The sequence below is a fragment of the Equus przewalskii genome, chromosome 15, assembly GCF_037783145.1.
Source record: "Equus przewalskii isolate Varuska chromosome 15, EquPr2, whole genome shotgun sequence".
NCBI classification, from domain to species: domain Eukaryota; kingdom Metazoa; phylum Chordata; class Mammalia; order Perissodactyla; family Equidae; genus Equus; species Equus przewalskii.
The window spans coordinates 3227364-3245604 of NC_091845.1; the positions used below are offsets into that span (position 1 = coordinate 3227364).

Consider the following 18241-nt stretch of genomic DNA (forward strand, 5'->3'; position numbering starts at 1 on the left):
TATTTGGCGTTTATTAGTAATACATTCCTTTTGTTTGTGTGTTTTTAAACAAGCAAAAAAAAAAAAAGCTCTGCCAGACAGAGCAAAGCCACATAGTGTCCCCGAGCCGGCAGAGCAGTGGTAAGGCCCTGCCCTGTGGCCTCCTCTTGCAGAATCACTGAGTCCGAGCACGGGAGGTACAAGGTGCTCTACAGCTCCCAGCTGCTGTTCCGACGCCGCCTCTACGCAGACCTGGAGACCGTCCTGTACCACGTGCACCTCTTCAAGCCGCTGTCGCTGCTCATGAAGCAGGCGTCACTCTACATCCGCAACACCGTGCCGCAGACGGCCTTCCAGGCCCTGACCAGGTGTGGTCCCCGGGCCTGCTGCGGGGAGGGGAGTGGGCTGCCTGCCCTCGTGGCGGCCATGGGGGGTGGCACAGTGGCCCTTTGAGGTGCGCTTTTTATTATTCCTTATGCCCGAAGAGCCCGGGTCAGGAGTGAAGGCCGGTGCCGAGGGGCCCCGAGTCCGTGTCATTCCCACTGTTCCACATGCTCTCCCATGACAGTTGCAGAAACATACCGGTGAAAGGACAGTTTTACTCAAGCACATGTCACATGAATCTGTCTGCTCCTCTTGGGAATATCCCAGAAGAGGCTGAGGAGTGAGGCACCAGTTAGAACCCATTTTCCCAGTGAGCCATGGGGACACAATGAGGACTGGGACCACCAGATCCACCAGGCCAACAACAGCTTTCTCTCCCAACCAAATGTTACTTTTCTGTGTGCCTCCCACCTAGTCCCCTATTCCACCCTCCCTCCCTCTTCCTCAGAAAGCCGTTCTCCAAAGATCTGGATCTTTCTCTTCCTACACACCTTCACCTGTGCTGTTCCTTCTGCTCCAACGCTGGTGACCTGCCAGGCTGGTCACCCACCCTGGGAAGCTGGGTGGAGCGCTGCTCATGCTTGCCCGAGGGTCTCCTCCAGTGCGTATGGAACAGCCACTGCCCTGTGCCTGCTCTGGGAGGAGGGCCGAGAGAGGCAGACCCAGTTTAGAAGCGGAGGCTGACAAAGAATAGCGCAGTGGGGTGCCCCGGGACCGTGGGCAGTCGGTGCCGCGCTCAGTGCAGCAGTGAAGGACAGTGACTGGTACTTTGAGGAGGTGAGCAAAGGCTGACCTGGAGAAGGAAGGAGCAGACATTCATCAGGTGGACAGTTCACTCACTGCCGGTCTGGGGCAGGAGGTGCAGACCACCTCTACACTTGTAGAGCCAGCAACAGGTGTGGCCAAGAGCTGCTCCCCGCGTCGCCCCCCACACACCAGCACATCCTTGTTGAATGTACTAGTAGAGGAGAGGGGGAGGCAGGAGAGGGAGGGAGCAGGCTGGGGACACGGGAAGGAGAACTCAGGGCTGAGAACCTCTCCTTTTAGTCCCACCCTCTGGCAGCAGCTGTGCCCAAAGAACCGGGCAGGTGTAGATTGGGCAACCCCCAAACAGTGCCCAAAGCTGCAAGTCAGGACAGGGCACAGCAGGAGGCTCGTGCTGGGGAGGCGCTGGAGCATTTGGGTGTCCAGATCCTCAGTGGTGAGTCGAGGAGGCTGGACCCTGTCCTGCCTGGTGAGTGACAGGAAGTAGCTGGGGACCTCTCTTAGGGAAAGGGAAGAAAACAGCTATTTATGAAGTGCTCACTGCATCCTAGGTAGCTACATCCATCATGGCTTTATTCCTTTCTGGAAGGTCAGGAAACAGAAGCTCACAAAGGCCAAGTGGTGGGGCAGGGAGCTCAGCTAGGGAGAGGCGGAGCGCACCAACCTCAGGCATCACCTCACCTGGACCTTGGAAACAGCTGAGACAGCAAGCTGCAAACAATGGTTCCCATAGTATTGTCGAGAGCGTCAGAGTGACTCAAGTGCCCGCGGCTGGGCCTTAGGAGACGGCAATGAGAAGGAGTCCTGGGGCCCTTGAGCTTTGCTAAGATAAGAGGCTATGTGCTAGTGCCACCTCCTGGGGCAGGAGGCTCTGAGATTAACACCACTGACAGCCAGCTTGTTGGGGCTGCTCCCTGGTGGGGCATGGGTAGGTGAGAGGCATGGAATAAGGCCACAGTTACAGGAAAATGATTAGAGCAGAAAGTGGGAAGCTTTTAATTCTAGGGGCTGGGTGGAGAGAGGGAAGGAGGCATTCTCCTTTGTAGGCTCATTGGACTGGAATCAGAGCTCCTCATGTAGGACCTGGGACCAGCTAATCAACCTCTCGGGGTTTCCATTTCCTCTTGTAAAATGGGGGTGGTTTGACCTACCTTGCAAGGCAGGTGGGGCTGAGCAGCCGGCCATTCTGTGTTCCAGGATCCACTGCATCTGCTTTTACAGCACCAGGCTCAGGGAGGTGATCGCAAGAGACCTGCTGCCCTCCTCCGCCATGATCAAAGACTTGAGCCAAGAGTTTGGGTTGCCCCTTTCACAAGAAGATCTCAGAGATGGGAAACTGTTCGCTGTGCCACCTCAGCCTGCCCCCAATCTCGAGGACTTACGAAGTCGGAATTCCACCTTCACTGATGAGATCCATGCCCACCAGGAGAAGTACCTGCAGTGGCGGAATGCCATGATGCTGAAGAAAAGCCAGGAGCACAGCCTGATCCAGGTGGGCAGTCTCTCTCCCTGGGTCGGGGGTCCCAGGCCTTTACCCTACCTGGGCTGTCCAGTCACCTGCCAGGAGATACAGGGCAGATGGCCAATTCCTGAGCCGGGCATCTGCCTCCGGCCGTTATCTGCTCTCACTCCCAGCCCCGGTGTACCTCGTCCTTCCTGAAAGGTGAAAAAGAACGCTCTTAGGTTTATCACCTTTACCTTGGCCACAGAGTTCATCTTAGAGAAAGAACTGTTGCGTGTGTGTGTGTGTATGTGTAACATCTTGCTTAAGCTGCTAAGGGCATGGATATTGAGATGCCCAAGCAACACTGGCGATGAACTAATCTGCATGAGAAAATGGGAATAGAAAGGAAGGGAAGAGGAGATTGCGGAGCTGGTGAGGTGACAGAGGGCTGGGTGCTATGTGCCCTGGGCCAAGGAGCCCCTCAGCCCATACCACCCAAAAAGACTTAAAAACACTGACATCCACGGCATGACTTGTAGTCGTTCGCCCGTGGTCCGTCTGGGTGAAGCCCCTCCCTCAACCCTAATCTCTAGTAGAAAGTGTCTCACAAGTTTGTAAGCTTTCTATGTGTACACACTGTATGAAAACCAGTGAGGAGGCTGCCATTAGTATTCAAGTTTTTAGTTTTTTCAAAAGAACAGGTTCTTGGATTTATTTATAAATCTGCTTTTTCTGTTTTTCTAATTCATTAACTTCAGCTTTTATTTTTTATGATATTTTAAAACATGTTTTTCTCCTTTCTAGCTTGTTGAGTTGGCGATTTCATTTATTTTTATTCTTTAAATTTTTTTCCCAGTTTTATTGAGATATAATTGACATATATCACTGTACAAGTTTAACGTGTACAGCATAATGGTTTGACTTACATATGTTGTGAAACGATTACCACAATTAGTTTAGTTAGCATCCGTCATCTCATATAGATACAAGAAAAAGAAAAAGGAAAAAATACTTTCCTTATAAAAACTCTTAGGGTTTACTCTCTTAACAACTTTTCTATACATCACACAGCAGTGTTAACTATGGGCCTCATACATCACATCCCCAGGACTTATTGATCTTATAACTGGAAGTTTGTGCCTTTTGACTACCTTCCTCCAGTCTCCATTCCTCCACCCCTGGCCTCTGGTAACCATAAATCTGATCTCTTTTTCTGAGATTAGGGTTTGTTTGTTTGTTTTCAGATTCCACATATACACAGTATTTGTCTTTCTCTGTCTGACTTTTCTCACTCAGCGTAATGCCCTCAAGGTTCATCCATGGTGTCGCAAATGGCAGAATTTCCCCCTTTTTTTATGGCTGACTCATACACGCATACCTCGGAGATATTGTGGGTTCAGTCCCAGGTCGCCACAATAAAGCAAATATCCCAATACAGTGGGCACGTGGATTTTTTGGTTTCCCAGTGCATATAAAAGTTATGTTTACAGTATATAGTAGTCTATTGAGTGTGTTATAGCATTGTGTCTAAAATAACAATGTACACACCCTAATTAAAAAATGCTTTATTGCTAAAAAATGCTAACCATCATCTGAGCCTTCAATGAGTCATAATCTTTTTGCTGGTGGAGGGTCTTGTAGAAAACACAGTATCTGTGAAGCACAGTAAAGAGAAGTGCAATAAAATGAGGTAAGCCTGTGTTCCATTGTGTATGTTCATGTTATATATGTGCACACACCACATTTCTTTATCCACTCATTGATTGATGGACACGTAGGTTGTTTCCATGTCCTGGCTATTGTGAATAACGCTGCCGTGAACCTGGGGGTACTGATATCTTTTTGAGTTAGTAGTTTTGTTTCTTTTGGATATATTCCCAGAAGTGGAGTTGCTGGATCATATGGTATGTCTATTTTTAATTTTTTAAGAATCCTCTGTACTGTTTTCCATAGTGGCTATACCGATTTACATTCTCACCAACGGTGCACAAGGGGTTCCTTTTCTCCACATCCTTGCCAGCATTTGTTAACTCTTATCCTTTTGATGATGGCCATTCTAAAAGGAATGAGGTGATGTCTCACTGTGGGTTTGATTTGTATTTCCCTAATGACTAGTGATGTTGAGCATCTTTACGTGTACCTCTTGGCCATTCATATATCTTCTTTGGAAAAATATCTATTCAGGTTTCTGCCCATTTTAAAATTGGATCATTTGGGATTTTTTGCTACTGAATTGTGTGAGTTCTTTATATATTTTGGATATTAACCCCTTATTAGATAAACAGTTTGCAATTTTTTTCCCCATTCTGTAGGCTGTCTTTTCACTTTGTTGATGTTTCTAAGAATTTTCCATTTCTTCTAGGTTGTCCAGTTTGTTGGTCTATAGTTTTGTTCATAAAACCCTCTTATGAGCCTTTGTATTTCTGCGACATGAGTTGTAATGTCTCCTTTTCATTTATACATCTTTTGATTTGGGTCCTCTTTTTTTTCCCTTGGTTAGTCTAGCTAAAAGTTTGTCAATTTTGTATATCTTTTCAAAGAACCAGCTCTTACTTTGGTTAATCTTTTCTATTGTTTTCCTGTTCTCTATATTTCATTTATTTCTGCTCTAATCTTTATTCTTTCCTTCCTTGACTAACTTTGGGCTCAGTTTGTTCTTTTTCTAGTTCCTTAAGGCATAGAGTTAGGCATAGTTGTTTATTTGGGATCTTTCTTACTTCTTAATATAGGTGTTTATTGCTATGAACGTACCTCTTAGAGCTGCTTTTGCCGTGTCCCGTAAGTTTTGGTGTCTTGTGTTTCCATTTTCATTTGTCTCAAGAGATTCTTTTTAATTTCCCTTTTAATTTCTTCTTTGATCCATTGGTTGTTCAGGAGGGTGTTAATTTCCATATGTTTATGAGTTTTCCAGTTTTCCTCCTGTTATTGATTTGTAGTTTTATAGCATTGTGGCCAGAAAAGGTACTTGTTATGATTTCAGTCTTTTTGAATTTGCTAAGACTTGTTCTGTGGCCTAACGTATGGTCTATCCTAGAAAATGTTCCGTGTGCACTTGAAGAATATGCATTCTGCTGTTGTCAGACAGAATGTTCTGTATGTGTCTATTAGGTCCATTTGGTTTATAACGTTGTTCAAATCTACTCGTTCTTTATTGATTTTCTGTCTGGATGATTTATCCATTGTTGAGAGTGGGTATTAATGTCTCTAACTAGTATCGTATTGCTGTTTATTTCTCCTTTTAGCTCTGCTTTTGCTTTATGTATTTAGGTGCTCTGATGTCAGGTGCATAAATATTTATAATTGTGATTTTTCTTGTTTTTGGCTGAGGAAGATTCACCCTGAGCAAACGTCTGTTGCCAATATTCCTCTTTTTTTCCTTTTTTATGTGAGCCACCGCTACAGTGTGGCCACTAACAGACAAGTGGTACAGGTCTGCACCTGGGAATCAAACCCAGGCTGCCAAAGTGGAACACGCCAAACTTAACCACTAGGCCACCAGGCTGGCCTCATTCTGTCTTCTTGATGTCTTGACCCTTTACCCTTATACAATGACCCTCTTTGTCCCCCTTTACCATTTTTCCTTTTATTTATTATTTTTTTTCTCCCTCACACAGTTCCCCTACCCCCATCCTCCACCTCTGGAAACCACCAATGAACTTGGTTTTTTTGTTTGTGTCTTTGTTTTTTACATTCCACATATAAGTGAGATCATACACTATTTATCTTTCTCTGTCTGACTGATTTCACTTAGCATAATGCCCTCAAGGTCCATCCATGTTGTTGCAAATGGCAAGATCTCATTCTTTTTTATGGCTGAATAGTATTCCATTGTATATATATGAACCATTTTTTCTTTATCCATTCATCCATTGATGGACATGTAGGTTATTTCCATAACTTAGCTATTGTAAATATGTTGCAATGAACACGTGGATGCATATATCTTTTTGAATTAGTGTTTTCATTTTCTTTGGGTAAATACCCAAAAGTGGAATTGCTGGATCATATGGTAGTTCTATTTTTAATTTTTTTCAAATCTTCCTTACTGTTTTCCGTAGTGGTTGTGCTGATTTACATTTCCCACTAACAGCACACAAATGTTCCCTTTTCTCCACATTTGCCACCACTTGTTACTTCTTGTCTTTTTGATAATAGCCATTCTACCAGGTGTGAGGGGATATCTCATTGTGGTTTTGATTTGCATTTCCCTAATGACTAGTGATGGTGAGCATATTTTCATGTACCTGTTGGCCACTGTATGTCTTCTTTGGAATAATGTCTACTCATATCTTTTGCCCATATTTTAATTGGATTGTTTGTATTTTTGCCATTGAGTTATATGAGTTCTTTATATATTTTTTATATTAACCCCTTATCAGACAAATGATTTGCAAATATTTTCTCCCACTCAGTAGGTTGCCTTTTCATTATGTTGATGATTTCCTTTGCTGTGCAGAAGCTTTTTAGTTTAATGTAGTCCCACTTGTTTATTTTTGCTTTTGCTACCTTTGCTTTTGGTGTCAGATCCAAAAAATCATTGCCAAGATCGATGTCAAAGAGGCTACCACCTATGTTTTCTTCTAAGAGTTTTATGGTTTCAGGTCTTACATTCAAGTCCTTAATCCATTTTGAGTTAGCTTTTATTTACAGTCATAAGATAGTGGTCCAGTTTCATACTTCTGCGCGTGCCTGTCCCGTTTACCCAGCACCATTTATTGAAGAGACTGCCCTTTCCCCATTGTATATTCTTGGTTCCTTTGTCATAAATTAATTGACCAAATATGCATGAATTTATTTCTGAGCTCTCTATTCTGTTCCATTGTTCTATGTGTCTGTTTTTATGGCAATACCCTACTGTTTTGATTACGATAGCTTTGTAATATAGTTTGAAATCAGAGAGCACAATGCCTCCAGCTTTGTTCTTCTTTCTCAAGATTGCTTTGGCTATTCGGGGTCTTTTGTGATTTCATACAAATTTTATGATTGCTTGTTCTATTTTTGTGAAAAATGCCATTGGAATTTTGATAGCAATTGTATTGAATCAGTAGATTGCTTTGGGTAGTATAGACATTTTAACAATATTTAATTTTTCCAATCCAGGAGCACAGAATGTCTCTCCATTTATTTGTATCTTCTTCAATTTCTTTTATCAATGTCATAGTTTCAGCATACAGGTCTTTCAACTCCTTGGTTAAATTTACTCCTAGGTATTTCATTGTTTTTGATGTAAATGTAAATGGGATTGTTTGCTTAATTTCTCTTTCTGATTGCTCATTGTTAATGTATAGAAACACAACAGATTTCTGTATATTGATTTTGTTTGCAAAACAGCTTTACTGAATTCATTTATTAGTTCTGAAAGTTTTTTGGTGGAGTCTTTAGGGAGGGTTTTCTATATACAACATCATGTCATCTGCAAATGGTGACAGTTTTACTTCTTCCTTTCCAATTTCTATGCCTTTATATCTTTTTCTTGCCTGATTGCTCTGGCTAGTACTTTCAATAGTTGAATAAAAGTGGTGAGAGTGGACATCTTTGTCTTGTTCCTGATCTTAGAGGAAAAGCTTTCATCTTTTCTTGAGTATGTTAGTTGTGGGCTTCTTATGTATGGCCTTTATTATGTTGAGGTACGTTTCCTCTATACACATTTTGTTGAGAGTTTTTATCATTAAATGGATGTTGAATTTTGTCAAATGCTTTTCTGCATCTATTGAGATGATCATATGATTTTCATACTTCATTTTGTTAATGTAGTGTATCACACTGATTGATTTGTGGATGTTGAACCATCCCTGCATCCCTGGAATAAATCCCACTGGATCATGGTGTATGATCCTTTTAATGTATTGTTGAATTCGGTTTGCTAATATTTTGTTGACGATTTTTGCATCTATGTTCATCAGGGATATTGGCTGGTAACTTTTCTTGTAGTGTTCTTGTCTGGTTTTCGTATCAGGGTACTGCTGGTCTCATAACATGAGTTAGGCAGCATTTCCTCCTCTTCTATTTTTTGGAAGAGTTTGAAAAGGATTGGTATTAGTCCTTTTTCAAATGTTTGGTAGAATTCAAGAGTGAAGCCATCTTGTCCTGGAGTTTCGTTTGTTCAGAAATTTTTGATTACTGATTCAATCTCCTTACTAGTAATCAGTCTATTCAGATTTTTTATTTTTTCGTGATTCGCTCTTGGCAGGTGGTTTGTTTCTAGGAATTTATTCATTTCTTCTAGGCTGTCCAATTTGTTGGGGTATAATTGTTCATAGTATTCTCTTATGATCCTTTGTATTTCTGTGGTTTCGCTTGTAAGGTCTCCTGTTTCATTTCTGATTTTATTTATTCAAGCTCTCTTTTTTTCTTGGTTAGTCTAGCTAAAGGTTTGTCAATTTTGTTTATCTTTTCAAAGAACCCGCTGTTAGTTTTATTGATCTTTTCTATTATCTTTTTAGTCTCTATTTTATTTATTTCCACTCTGCTCTTTATTTCCTTTCTTCTGCTAACTTTGGGCTTCATTTATTCTTCTTATTCAAGTTCCTTGAGGTGTATATTCTGGTTGCGTATATGAGATTTTTGTTTTTTCTTGAGGGTAGGCATTTATGACTACAAACTTTCCTCTTCGAACTGCTTTTGCTGAATCCCATAAGTTTTGGTATATTGTATTTCAATTTTCATATGCCTCAAGGTATTTTTGATTTCTCTTTTGATATCTTTATTGACCCTTTGGTTGTTCAGTAGCATGTTGTTTAATTTCCACATATTTGTGAATTTTTCAGTTTTTTTCTGTAATTGATTTCTAGTTTCATACCATTGTGGTCAGGAAAGTTGCTTGATATGATTTCAATCTTCTTAAATTTATTAAGACTTTTCTGTGGCCTAACAGGATCCATCCTGGAGAATGTTCCATGTGCACTTCAGAAGAATGTGTATTCCGGTATATTTGGATGGGATGTTGTGTATACATCTGTTCAGTCCATCTGCTCTAATGTGTCATTTCAGGCTGATGTTTCCTTCTTGATTTTCTGTCTGGATGATAGATGTAAATGGGGTATAAAAGTCCCCTACTATTATTGTATTTCTGTCTATTTCTTCCTTTAGGTCTGTTAATATTTGCTTTATGTATTTAGCTGCTCTTATGTTGGGTACATAAATATTTACAAATGTCATATCCTCTTGCTGGATTTGTCCCCTTATCAATATGTAATACCCTTCTTATTTCTATTTCTAGTTTAAAGTCTATTTTGTCTGATATAAGCATAGCTCCTCCTGCTTTTTTTTGGTTACCATTTGCTTGAAATATCCCCCCCCCTTTTTTTTTTGCTGAGGAAGATTCACCCTAGGCTAAAATCTGTTGCCAATCTTCCTCTTTTTTTTTCCTGAGGAAGATTTGCCCTGAGCTAACATCTGTACCAATCTTGCTCTATTTTGTACGTGGGTTGCTGCCACAGCGTGGCCACCAATGGGTGGTGTAGGTCCACACCCAGGAACTGAACCCAGGCCACTGAAGTGAAGCGTGCTGTACTTAACCTCTAGGCCACAGGGCCAGCCCCCTTGAAATACCTTTTTCCCTCCCTTCACTCTCAGTCTATGTGTGTCTTTTAGGCTAAAGTGAGTCTCTTGTCAGCAGCATATAGTTGGATCTTGTTTTTAATCCATTCAGCCATTGTCTGTCTTTGGATTGGAGAATTCAATCTATCTACCTTTAAAGTAATTATTGGTAAGTAAGGACTTACTATTGCCATTTTGTTAACTGTCTTCTGATTTTGTCACAGATCCATTGTTCCTTGTTTCTTATCCTGCTGTCTTTTTTTGTGTTTTGATATCTTTTGCCATCAGTAGCTTTTACTTCTTTATCATTTTATTTTGTGTAATTACTACAGGTTTCCCCCTTGTAGTTACTACGAGGCTTATAGAAAATATCTTAAAATTGTAACAGCATATTTTAAACTAATAACAACTTAACTTCAGTGGAATTCCTAAGCTTTACACTTTTACTTCTCCTCTCCCTCACATTTCAGGTTTTTGATGTTACAATTTACGTGCTTTTCATATTGTGTAACTAGTAACAGATTATTGTAGCTAGGGTTATTTATATTATGTTTGCTTTTAACTTTTAAAGTGGAATTTTAAGTGAATTACACACCACCATTACCATATTGCAGAATCTAACTTTGACTATATATTTCTCATTACCAGTTTTATGCTACATTCTTATGTTTTTATGATGTTAATTATCATCCTTTTATTTCCACTCAAAGAACTCCATTTAGTATTTCTTGTAAGGCAGGTCTAGTAGTGATAAATTCCCCAGCTTTTGTTTGTTCAGGAAAGTCTTCATCCCTCCTTCACTTCTGAAGGACAGCTTTGCTGAGTATCGTATTCCTGTTTTACAGTCTTTTTCTTTCACTATTTTGAATATGTCATCCCATTCTCTCCGGGCTTGAAAAGTTTCTGTTGATAAATTTGCCTACAGTCTTATGGCGGTTCCCTTCTATTTAACTTCCCTCTCTTCTCTGCTTTCAAAATTCTTTTTTTGCCTTTGACATTTGACAATTTAAGTATAATATGTCTTGGTGCAGCCCTATTTGGGTGCCTTTGAGCCTCTTGAATCTGGATGTCTATTTTTCTCCTCAGGTTTGGGAAGTTTTCAGCCATGATTGCTTTAAGAATACTTTCTGTTCCTTTGTCTTTCTCTTTTCCTTCTGGAATTCCCATATTGCAAATAATATTTCTTTTCATTGTGTCCATAAGTCCCATAGGCTTTCTTCAGTCTTTTTTATTCTTTTTTCTTTTTGCTCCTCTGGCTGCATAATTTCAAATGTCTTGTCTTCCAGGTTGCTGATTCTTTCTGCTACAGGGTTGAATATGTTTTTGAAGCTCTTTATTGAATTATTCAGTTCAGTTATTCTATTTGTTTGGATTTTCTGATAGTTTCTGTGTGTTTGTTGAACTTCTCATTTTGTTCAAGCATTATTTTCCTAATTTAGTTGTCATTATGTTTTTGTAATTCACTAAACTTCTTTAATAGGATTATTCCGAATTCTTTATCTGACAGTTCATAGATCTCCATTTCTTTAGGGTCCGTTATTGGAGCTTCATTAGTTTCTTTGGTGGTGTCGTATTTACCAGTTTTTCATGGTCCTTGATTCCTTACATTGGTTTCTGTGCGTTTGAGTAAGTGGTCTCCTCTTCCAGACTTTACGGGTTCACTTTGGTGTAGACAGTTCTTCGCTAGTCAGTTTGGGTTTCTGGTAATGTACTTGGGCAGGCGGGGCCTGCTATTATGGTCTACTTTGGGGCAAGGCAATTTTTCAGTTCTGAGGTCAGGGTAGGGGGTTTGCCACTGGCCAAGAACAGCTGGATAGGGCTGCTGGCTTGGTTTGCTGCCCAAGTGAGGCTACGGGGTGGGCTCTGCAGTTACCTGGATCAGGCTCTGGTCAGGCTTACTAGATGGTCAGGACTGGGCACTATACTCAGCAGTAGGTGGAGCTACGAATTAGCTTCCCTGGCCTGGTGGGGCAGCAGGACGGGACCCATGGCTCTTTGTTTGGGGACCTGAATCAGGCAAGAGTGTGTAGTGAATATCTTGGTCAGGTGAGGCCATCAGTTTTGCTCTGCAGACAGGGAAGCCATGGGCTGTGCTTTCTGTTCAAGTACTACTGTAAACAGGGCTGTTGGATGGGCTAGACAGCTTCCCGTGTGCTCTGGTAATGTTCCCTGGTTGAATGGGCTGAAGGCTGTATTCAGAAATGAGTGGGTCTGTGAGTTAGTTTCCCTTCCCATGTGCAGTAGGAGAAGCAGCTCTAAGTCCAGTAAGGTTCGTTGTGGTTTTGACTCAAGCCAACCCATGCCCAAGGTGCCCGGTCAAGCAGGGCCACTGGTGTTGCTCTGGGGTGATCAGCTCTGCCCACCCACCTCTCAGCTCAAGTGTTGCTGGGTTATGCAGCAGCTTCCAGGCGTTCCTGCCAGCCCGTCCGTCAGATGGGTCCAGGAGCTTTGCTTTGCCGTAGGTTGCTTTGCAGGCTCAGCTCTCCTGCCTGAGTGGGACTGGCAGGGCCTACTTCAGACAACTCCCCAATTTTCCCTAACAGGCTTTCTGGTGAGGAGGGGCCAGGAGCTACACTAAGCATTGGGTAAGGCTATGAATTAACTCCCCTGCCTGGGCATAGCAGAACCCTCCACCCCCTGTACTAGCTTTTCCCTGAGGGCGCTAAGCTCTGCCTGCCCACCTGCCTCTCACCTTGAGCACTGCTGGGTCACGCAGCTTCCAGGTGTTCTTGCCAGCCCTTCCTGTCAGATGAGGCTGGGGGCTGTGCTCTGCAGGTGGTGGGGCTATGACTTAGCTCCTTTGCCTGGGCATGGGCAGACCAGGCTCCAGAGCTGGCAGAACTTCTAGTTCGAGGTCCTGAATCAGGCAGACCTATACCCTGCTAAGTTCCCCAGTCAGACTGTGCCACTGACTTGGTTCCACAGATGAGCACAGGCGATGTCTGGGATTACTACTTGGGTTCTGCGGGCAGGAGCTCCATCTGCCAAGACCTGAGCACTGGCTGTTGGAAGCCCCTCCCCCTTCTCCATCACAGTCAGATTCCCAGTGGTTGAGCCCTTCAGATTCCCCTGTGATCCCTGTGTGGTGAGACCAGAGTAGGGGCTCACACAAAGTAACCCACAATGCTAGATGTCACCCCTGGGCTTTCTTTTCCCACTGGAGGATCCATAGATTCAGGGGAGATCCCTCAGCTGTGTGCTGCACCAGCCTGGGGGAGGGGCAGTGCAGTGAGCATGCAGCCATTCCTCTTACCTTTCTTTCTTTTTTTTCCCTAAAGATTGGCACCTGAGCTAACATCCGTTGCCAATCTTCTCTTCTTCTTCTTTCTTTTTCTTTTTCTTCTTCTCCTCCTCCTCAAAGCGCCCCAGTACATAGTTGTATATTCCAGTTGCAGATCCTTGTGGCTCTGCTCTGAGGGATGCCGCCTCAGCGTGGCCTGATGAGCAGTGCCAGGTCCACATTCAGGATCTGAACCGGTGAAACCCTGGGCTGCCAAAGTGGAGTGCGTGAACTTACCCACTCGGCCTGGGCTGGCCCCTCCTCTTACCTTTCTAATGCAATCTGTCCTGGTCTCTGCGATGCAGGGTCTCTGCGATTCAGCTTCACCACTGGGTTCTAGGCTTCTCTCAGTGGCGTCTTGTGCATGAATAGTTGCTGTTCTTCTTGTAAGGGGAAGCAAAGTCAGGAATGACCATATCACAATCTTAGTGACATCCTCTCTATTCTTTCTTGTTTAGTAATACATGTATTTAAGGGTATGAATTGTCCTCTGTATACATCCTTGGCTAGATTCTGTATAGTGTTGTATGTACTGTTTGTTATGGTCATTTGCCTTAACTTTCTTATAAATTACAAAACAAGACCTAAGTATATGCCTATAAAAAAGTCAAACAACGTTGAGAGTATTAGCAGTCTTCTCTTTCCCACCTTCTTAATGCACTTACATATGTTCACACATGTACATACATAAGTACATGAATAACATCATATTCTTTTATGGATTGATACCATTTTGTTAATGCCATTTAACAAGGGGTCTTGAACCTTTTACAATAATATGGCTGTACAGAATTTTATATATTACTACAATTTAATATCCCCTTATCTCCTATATTTTGTTAAAATCACTTGTAAATATTGTTCCAGAGTTTTAAAAAATTATGCTCCTATTGTCTTAGGAATTGCTACTTTAAAATTGCTTTAAATATCTTATCCATACTATAATCAATAATTAAAACCCAACCATACTTTAACTTTCTATTTTTACACTGTTGAGATATAATTTATATACCATAAAATTTACCCATTGTATGTATGTATAAATCAATCACTTTGTAGTAAATTTGTGGAGTTGTACAACCATCACAATCCAGTTCTGGAACATTTCGATCCCCATGAAAAGCTTCCTTATGCTCATTTTCAATCTCTGCTCCTGCTCCCGCCCCTGGTAACCACCGATCTGCATTCTTTCTCTACAGATTTGCCTTTTCTGGACATTTCATATAAATGGAATCATACACTATGTGACCTTTTGTGTCTGGCTTCTTTCACTGAGCATAATGTTTCTGAGGTTCATCCATGTTGCAGAATGTATCAGTAGTTTCTTTCTTTTGTAAAAAAATTGCTGGATAGTATTCCATCCATTGAATGTACCACATTTTATTTATCCAGTCATCACTTGGTGGAATTTGTATTGTTTCTGGTTTGGGGCTATTATGAATATTGCTGCTATGAATATGTGCATACAAATGAAAATATGTTCTTATTTCTCTTGGGTAGAAACCCAGAAATAGAATTGCTGGCTCATATGGTAAGTTTATGTTTAACACAGTTTTACAATGCAGTTGCACCATTTTACTCCACCACCAGCAATGCACAAGGGTTGCAGTTTCTCCGTATCCTCACAAACACTCATTATCGTCAGTCTTTTTGATTATAACCATTCTAGTATGTGTGTATTGGTGCCTCACTGTGGTTTTAAGTTGCATTTTATAGTCACTAGTGATGCTAGATGTCTTTTAATGTACTTATTAGCAATTTGTATATCTTCTTTGGTGGAATATCTTTTACCTACTTTAAAATCAGGTTGTTTGTCTTCTAACTATTGAGTTGTAAGTGTTCTTTATACATTCTGGATACAATTGCTTAATCAGAAATATAAGCATACCTTATTTTATTGCACTTAGTAGATACTGCATTATTCACAGATTGAAGATTTGTGATAACTTTGGGTCAAGCAAGTCTGTCAACGCCAAACTTCATTGTTGTTCTATTTTAAGAAATTGCCACAGCCACCCCAGCCTTCAGCGACTACCACCCTGATCAGTCAGCAGCCATCAACATCGAGACAAGGAAAAAGATTACAACTTGCTGAAGGCTGTGATAGTTAGCATTTTTCAGCAATAAAGCATTTTTTAATTAAGGTATATATATTGTTATTTTAGACATAATGCTATCACAGACTGCAGTATAGTGTAAACATAACTTTTATATCCTCTGGGAAACCAGGAAATTTGTGTGACTTGCTTTATTGTGATAATCGCTTTATTGCCGTGGCTTGGAACCAAGCCCGCTATTATCTCTGACGTATGCCTGTATGATTTGCAAATATTTTCTCCATATCTGTTGTGTGCTTTTTAATTTTCTTAACAGTGTAAGGAAAAACTCTTAAAGTGTAGAAGTTTTCAATTTTGATGAATTTTAGTTTATGATCATGCTTTTGGTGTCAGAGCTAAGAACTAGACCTAACTCAAAGTGACAAACATTTTCTCCTATGCCTTCTTCTAGGAGATTTCTAGTTTTAGCTTACATTTAGGTCTATGAACCATTTTGACCAATTTTTTGGTGTAGGATGTAAGGGAGGAATCTAAATTCATCTTTTTGCGTATGGCTATCTAATTGTTTTAGCACTATTTCTCAAAAAACCTAGCTAGTCCCCCATTGAATTGCCTTGGCACTTTTGTCAAGAATCAATTGACCCTAAATGCAAGAGTTTATTTCTGGGCTTTGTAATGTTCCATTGACTTAATGCCTATCCTCACCAGCCTCATATTGTAGCTTTACTTTAAAAAAATTATTTTATTGAGGTCATATTGGCTTATAACATTGTGTAAATTTAAGGTGTATATTATTATATACCAGTTTCTGTACAGACTGCATCATGCTCACCACCAAATCTAGTTTTCATTCATCACCATACACATGTGCCCCTTTACCCTTTCTGCCCTCCCCCCACCCCCTTCCCCTCTGGTAACCACCAGTCTGTTCTCCTTATCTATGTGTTTGTTTATACTTCTCATATGAGTGAAATCATACAGTATTTGTCTTTCTCTGACTTATTTTGCATAGCATAATATTCTCAAGGTCCGTCCATGTTGTTGCAAATGACACAATTTTGTCTTTTTTTATGGCTGAGTAGTATTCCTTTTTATATATATATATATATATATATATATATATATATACGACATCCTCTTTATCCATTCATCTGCTCTTGGGCACTTGAGCTGCTTCCACGTCTTGGCTATTGTGAATAATGCTGCAATGAACACAGGAATGCATATATATATATATATATATATATATATATTTTTTTTTTTTTTTTACTAGGGAAGATTGGCCCTGAACTAACATCTGTTGCAAATCATCCTCTTCTTTTCTATGTGAGCTACCATGACAGCATGGCCGCTAACAGACGGGTGGCATAATTCCATGCCCAGGAACTGAACCTGGGCCACTGAAGTGGAGCACAGCAAACTTAACCACTAGGCCTGGGGCTGGCCGTGAATGCATACATATTTTTGAATTATTGATTTCATGCTCTTTAGATAAATACCCAGTAGTGGGATAGCTGAATCATAGGGTATTTCTATTTTTAATTTTTTGAGAAGTCTCCATACTGTTTTCCATAGTGGCTGTACCAGTCTGCATTCCCACCAGCAGTGTATGGGGGTTCTCTTTTGTCCACATCCTCTCCAACACTTGTTATTTCTTGTCTTGTTAATTATAGCCACTGTGACGAGTGTGAGGTGGTATCTCATTGTAGTTTTGATTTGCGTTTCTCTAATAATTAGTGATGATGCACATCATTTCCATGCCTGTTGACCATCTGTATATCTTCTTTGGAAAAGTGTCTGTTCACATCCTCTGCCAATTTTTTTGATCACGTTTTTTTTTGTTATTGAGCTGTATGAGTTCTTTATATATTTTGGAAATTAACCCCTTGTTGGCTATATGATTTGCAAATATTCTCTCCCAGTTGGTGGGTTGTCTTTTCATTTTGTTGATGGTTTCCTTTGCTGTACAGAAGCTTTTTAGTCTGATGTAGTCCTGTTTGTTTATTTTTTATTCTGTTTCCCTTGCCTGAGTAGACATGGTATTTGAAAGATACTGCTAAGACCGATGTCAAAGAGTGTACTGCCTATATTTTCTTCTGTTTTATGGTTTCAGCCTTATATTCAAGTCTTTAATCTATTTTGAATTAATTTTTGTGTATGGTGTAAGATAATGATCTACTTTCATTCTTTTGCACATGGCTGTCGAGTTTTCCCAGCAGCATTTGTTGAAGAGACTTTCCTTTCTCCATTGTATGTTCTTGGCTCCTTTGTCAAAAATCAGCAGTCCATAGATGTGTGGGTTTATTTCTGAGCTTTCAATTCTGTTCCATTGATCTGTGTGTCTGTTTTTCGGCCAGTACCGTGCTATTTTGATTACTATACCTTTGTAGTATACTTTGAAGTCAGGGAGTGTGATACCACCAAATTTCTTCTTTTTTCTCAGGATTGTTTTGGCTATTCAGGGTCTCTTGTTGTTCCATATAAATTTTAGGATTCTTTGTTCTATTTCCATGAAGAATGTCATTGGGATTCTGACTTGAATTGCATTGAATCTGTAGATTGCTTTAGGTAATATGGACATTTTAACTATATTTATTCTTCTGATCTATGAGCATGGAATGTCTTTCCATTTCTTTATGTCTTCTTTGATTTCTTTTAATATTGTCTTATGGCTTTCACTTGCTTGGTTAAATTTATTCCTGGGTATTTTATTCTTTTTGTTGTGATTGTAAATGGGATTGTATTCTTGATTTCTCTTTCTGCTAGTTTGTTATTAGTGTATAGAAATGCAAC

The 18241-nt window shown here is 40.8% G+C and overlaps 1 protein-coding gene across 7 annotated transcripts in view; it reads left to right on the top strand.

Annotated features, from left to right (window-relative positions):
- The window catches only part of CFAP92 (cilia and flagella associated protein 92 (putative)), a 126694-nt gene that overhangs the window by 83149 nt on the left and 25304 nt on the right, over positions 1-18241 (top strand). For all 7 annotated transcript variants that reach the window (XR_011526817.1, XM_070574614.1, XM_070574617.1 and 4 more), the window contains 2 exons: positions 153-347; positions 2326-2620. Coding sequence is in view for 6 of the 7 variants with exons in the window: in XM_070574614.1 (XP_070430715.1) it covers positions 153-347; positions 2326-2620 (490 nt within the window). In the remaining variant the exon portion in view is untranslated. The remainder of the gene's footprint in view (positions 1-152; positions 348-2325; positions 2621-18241) is intronic.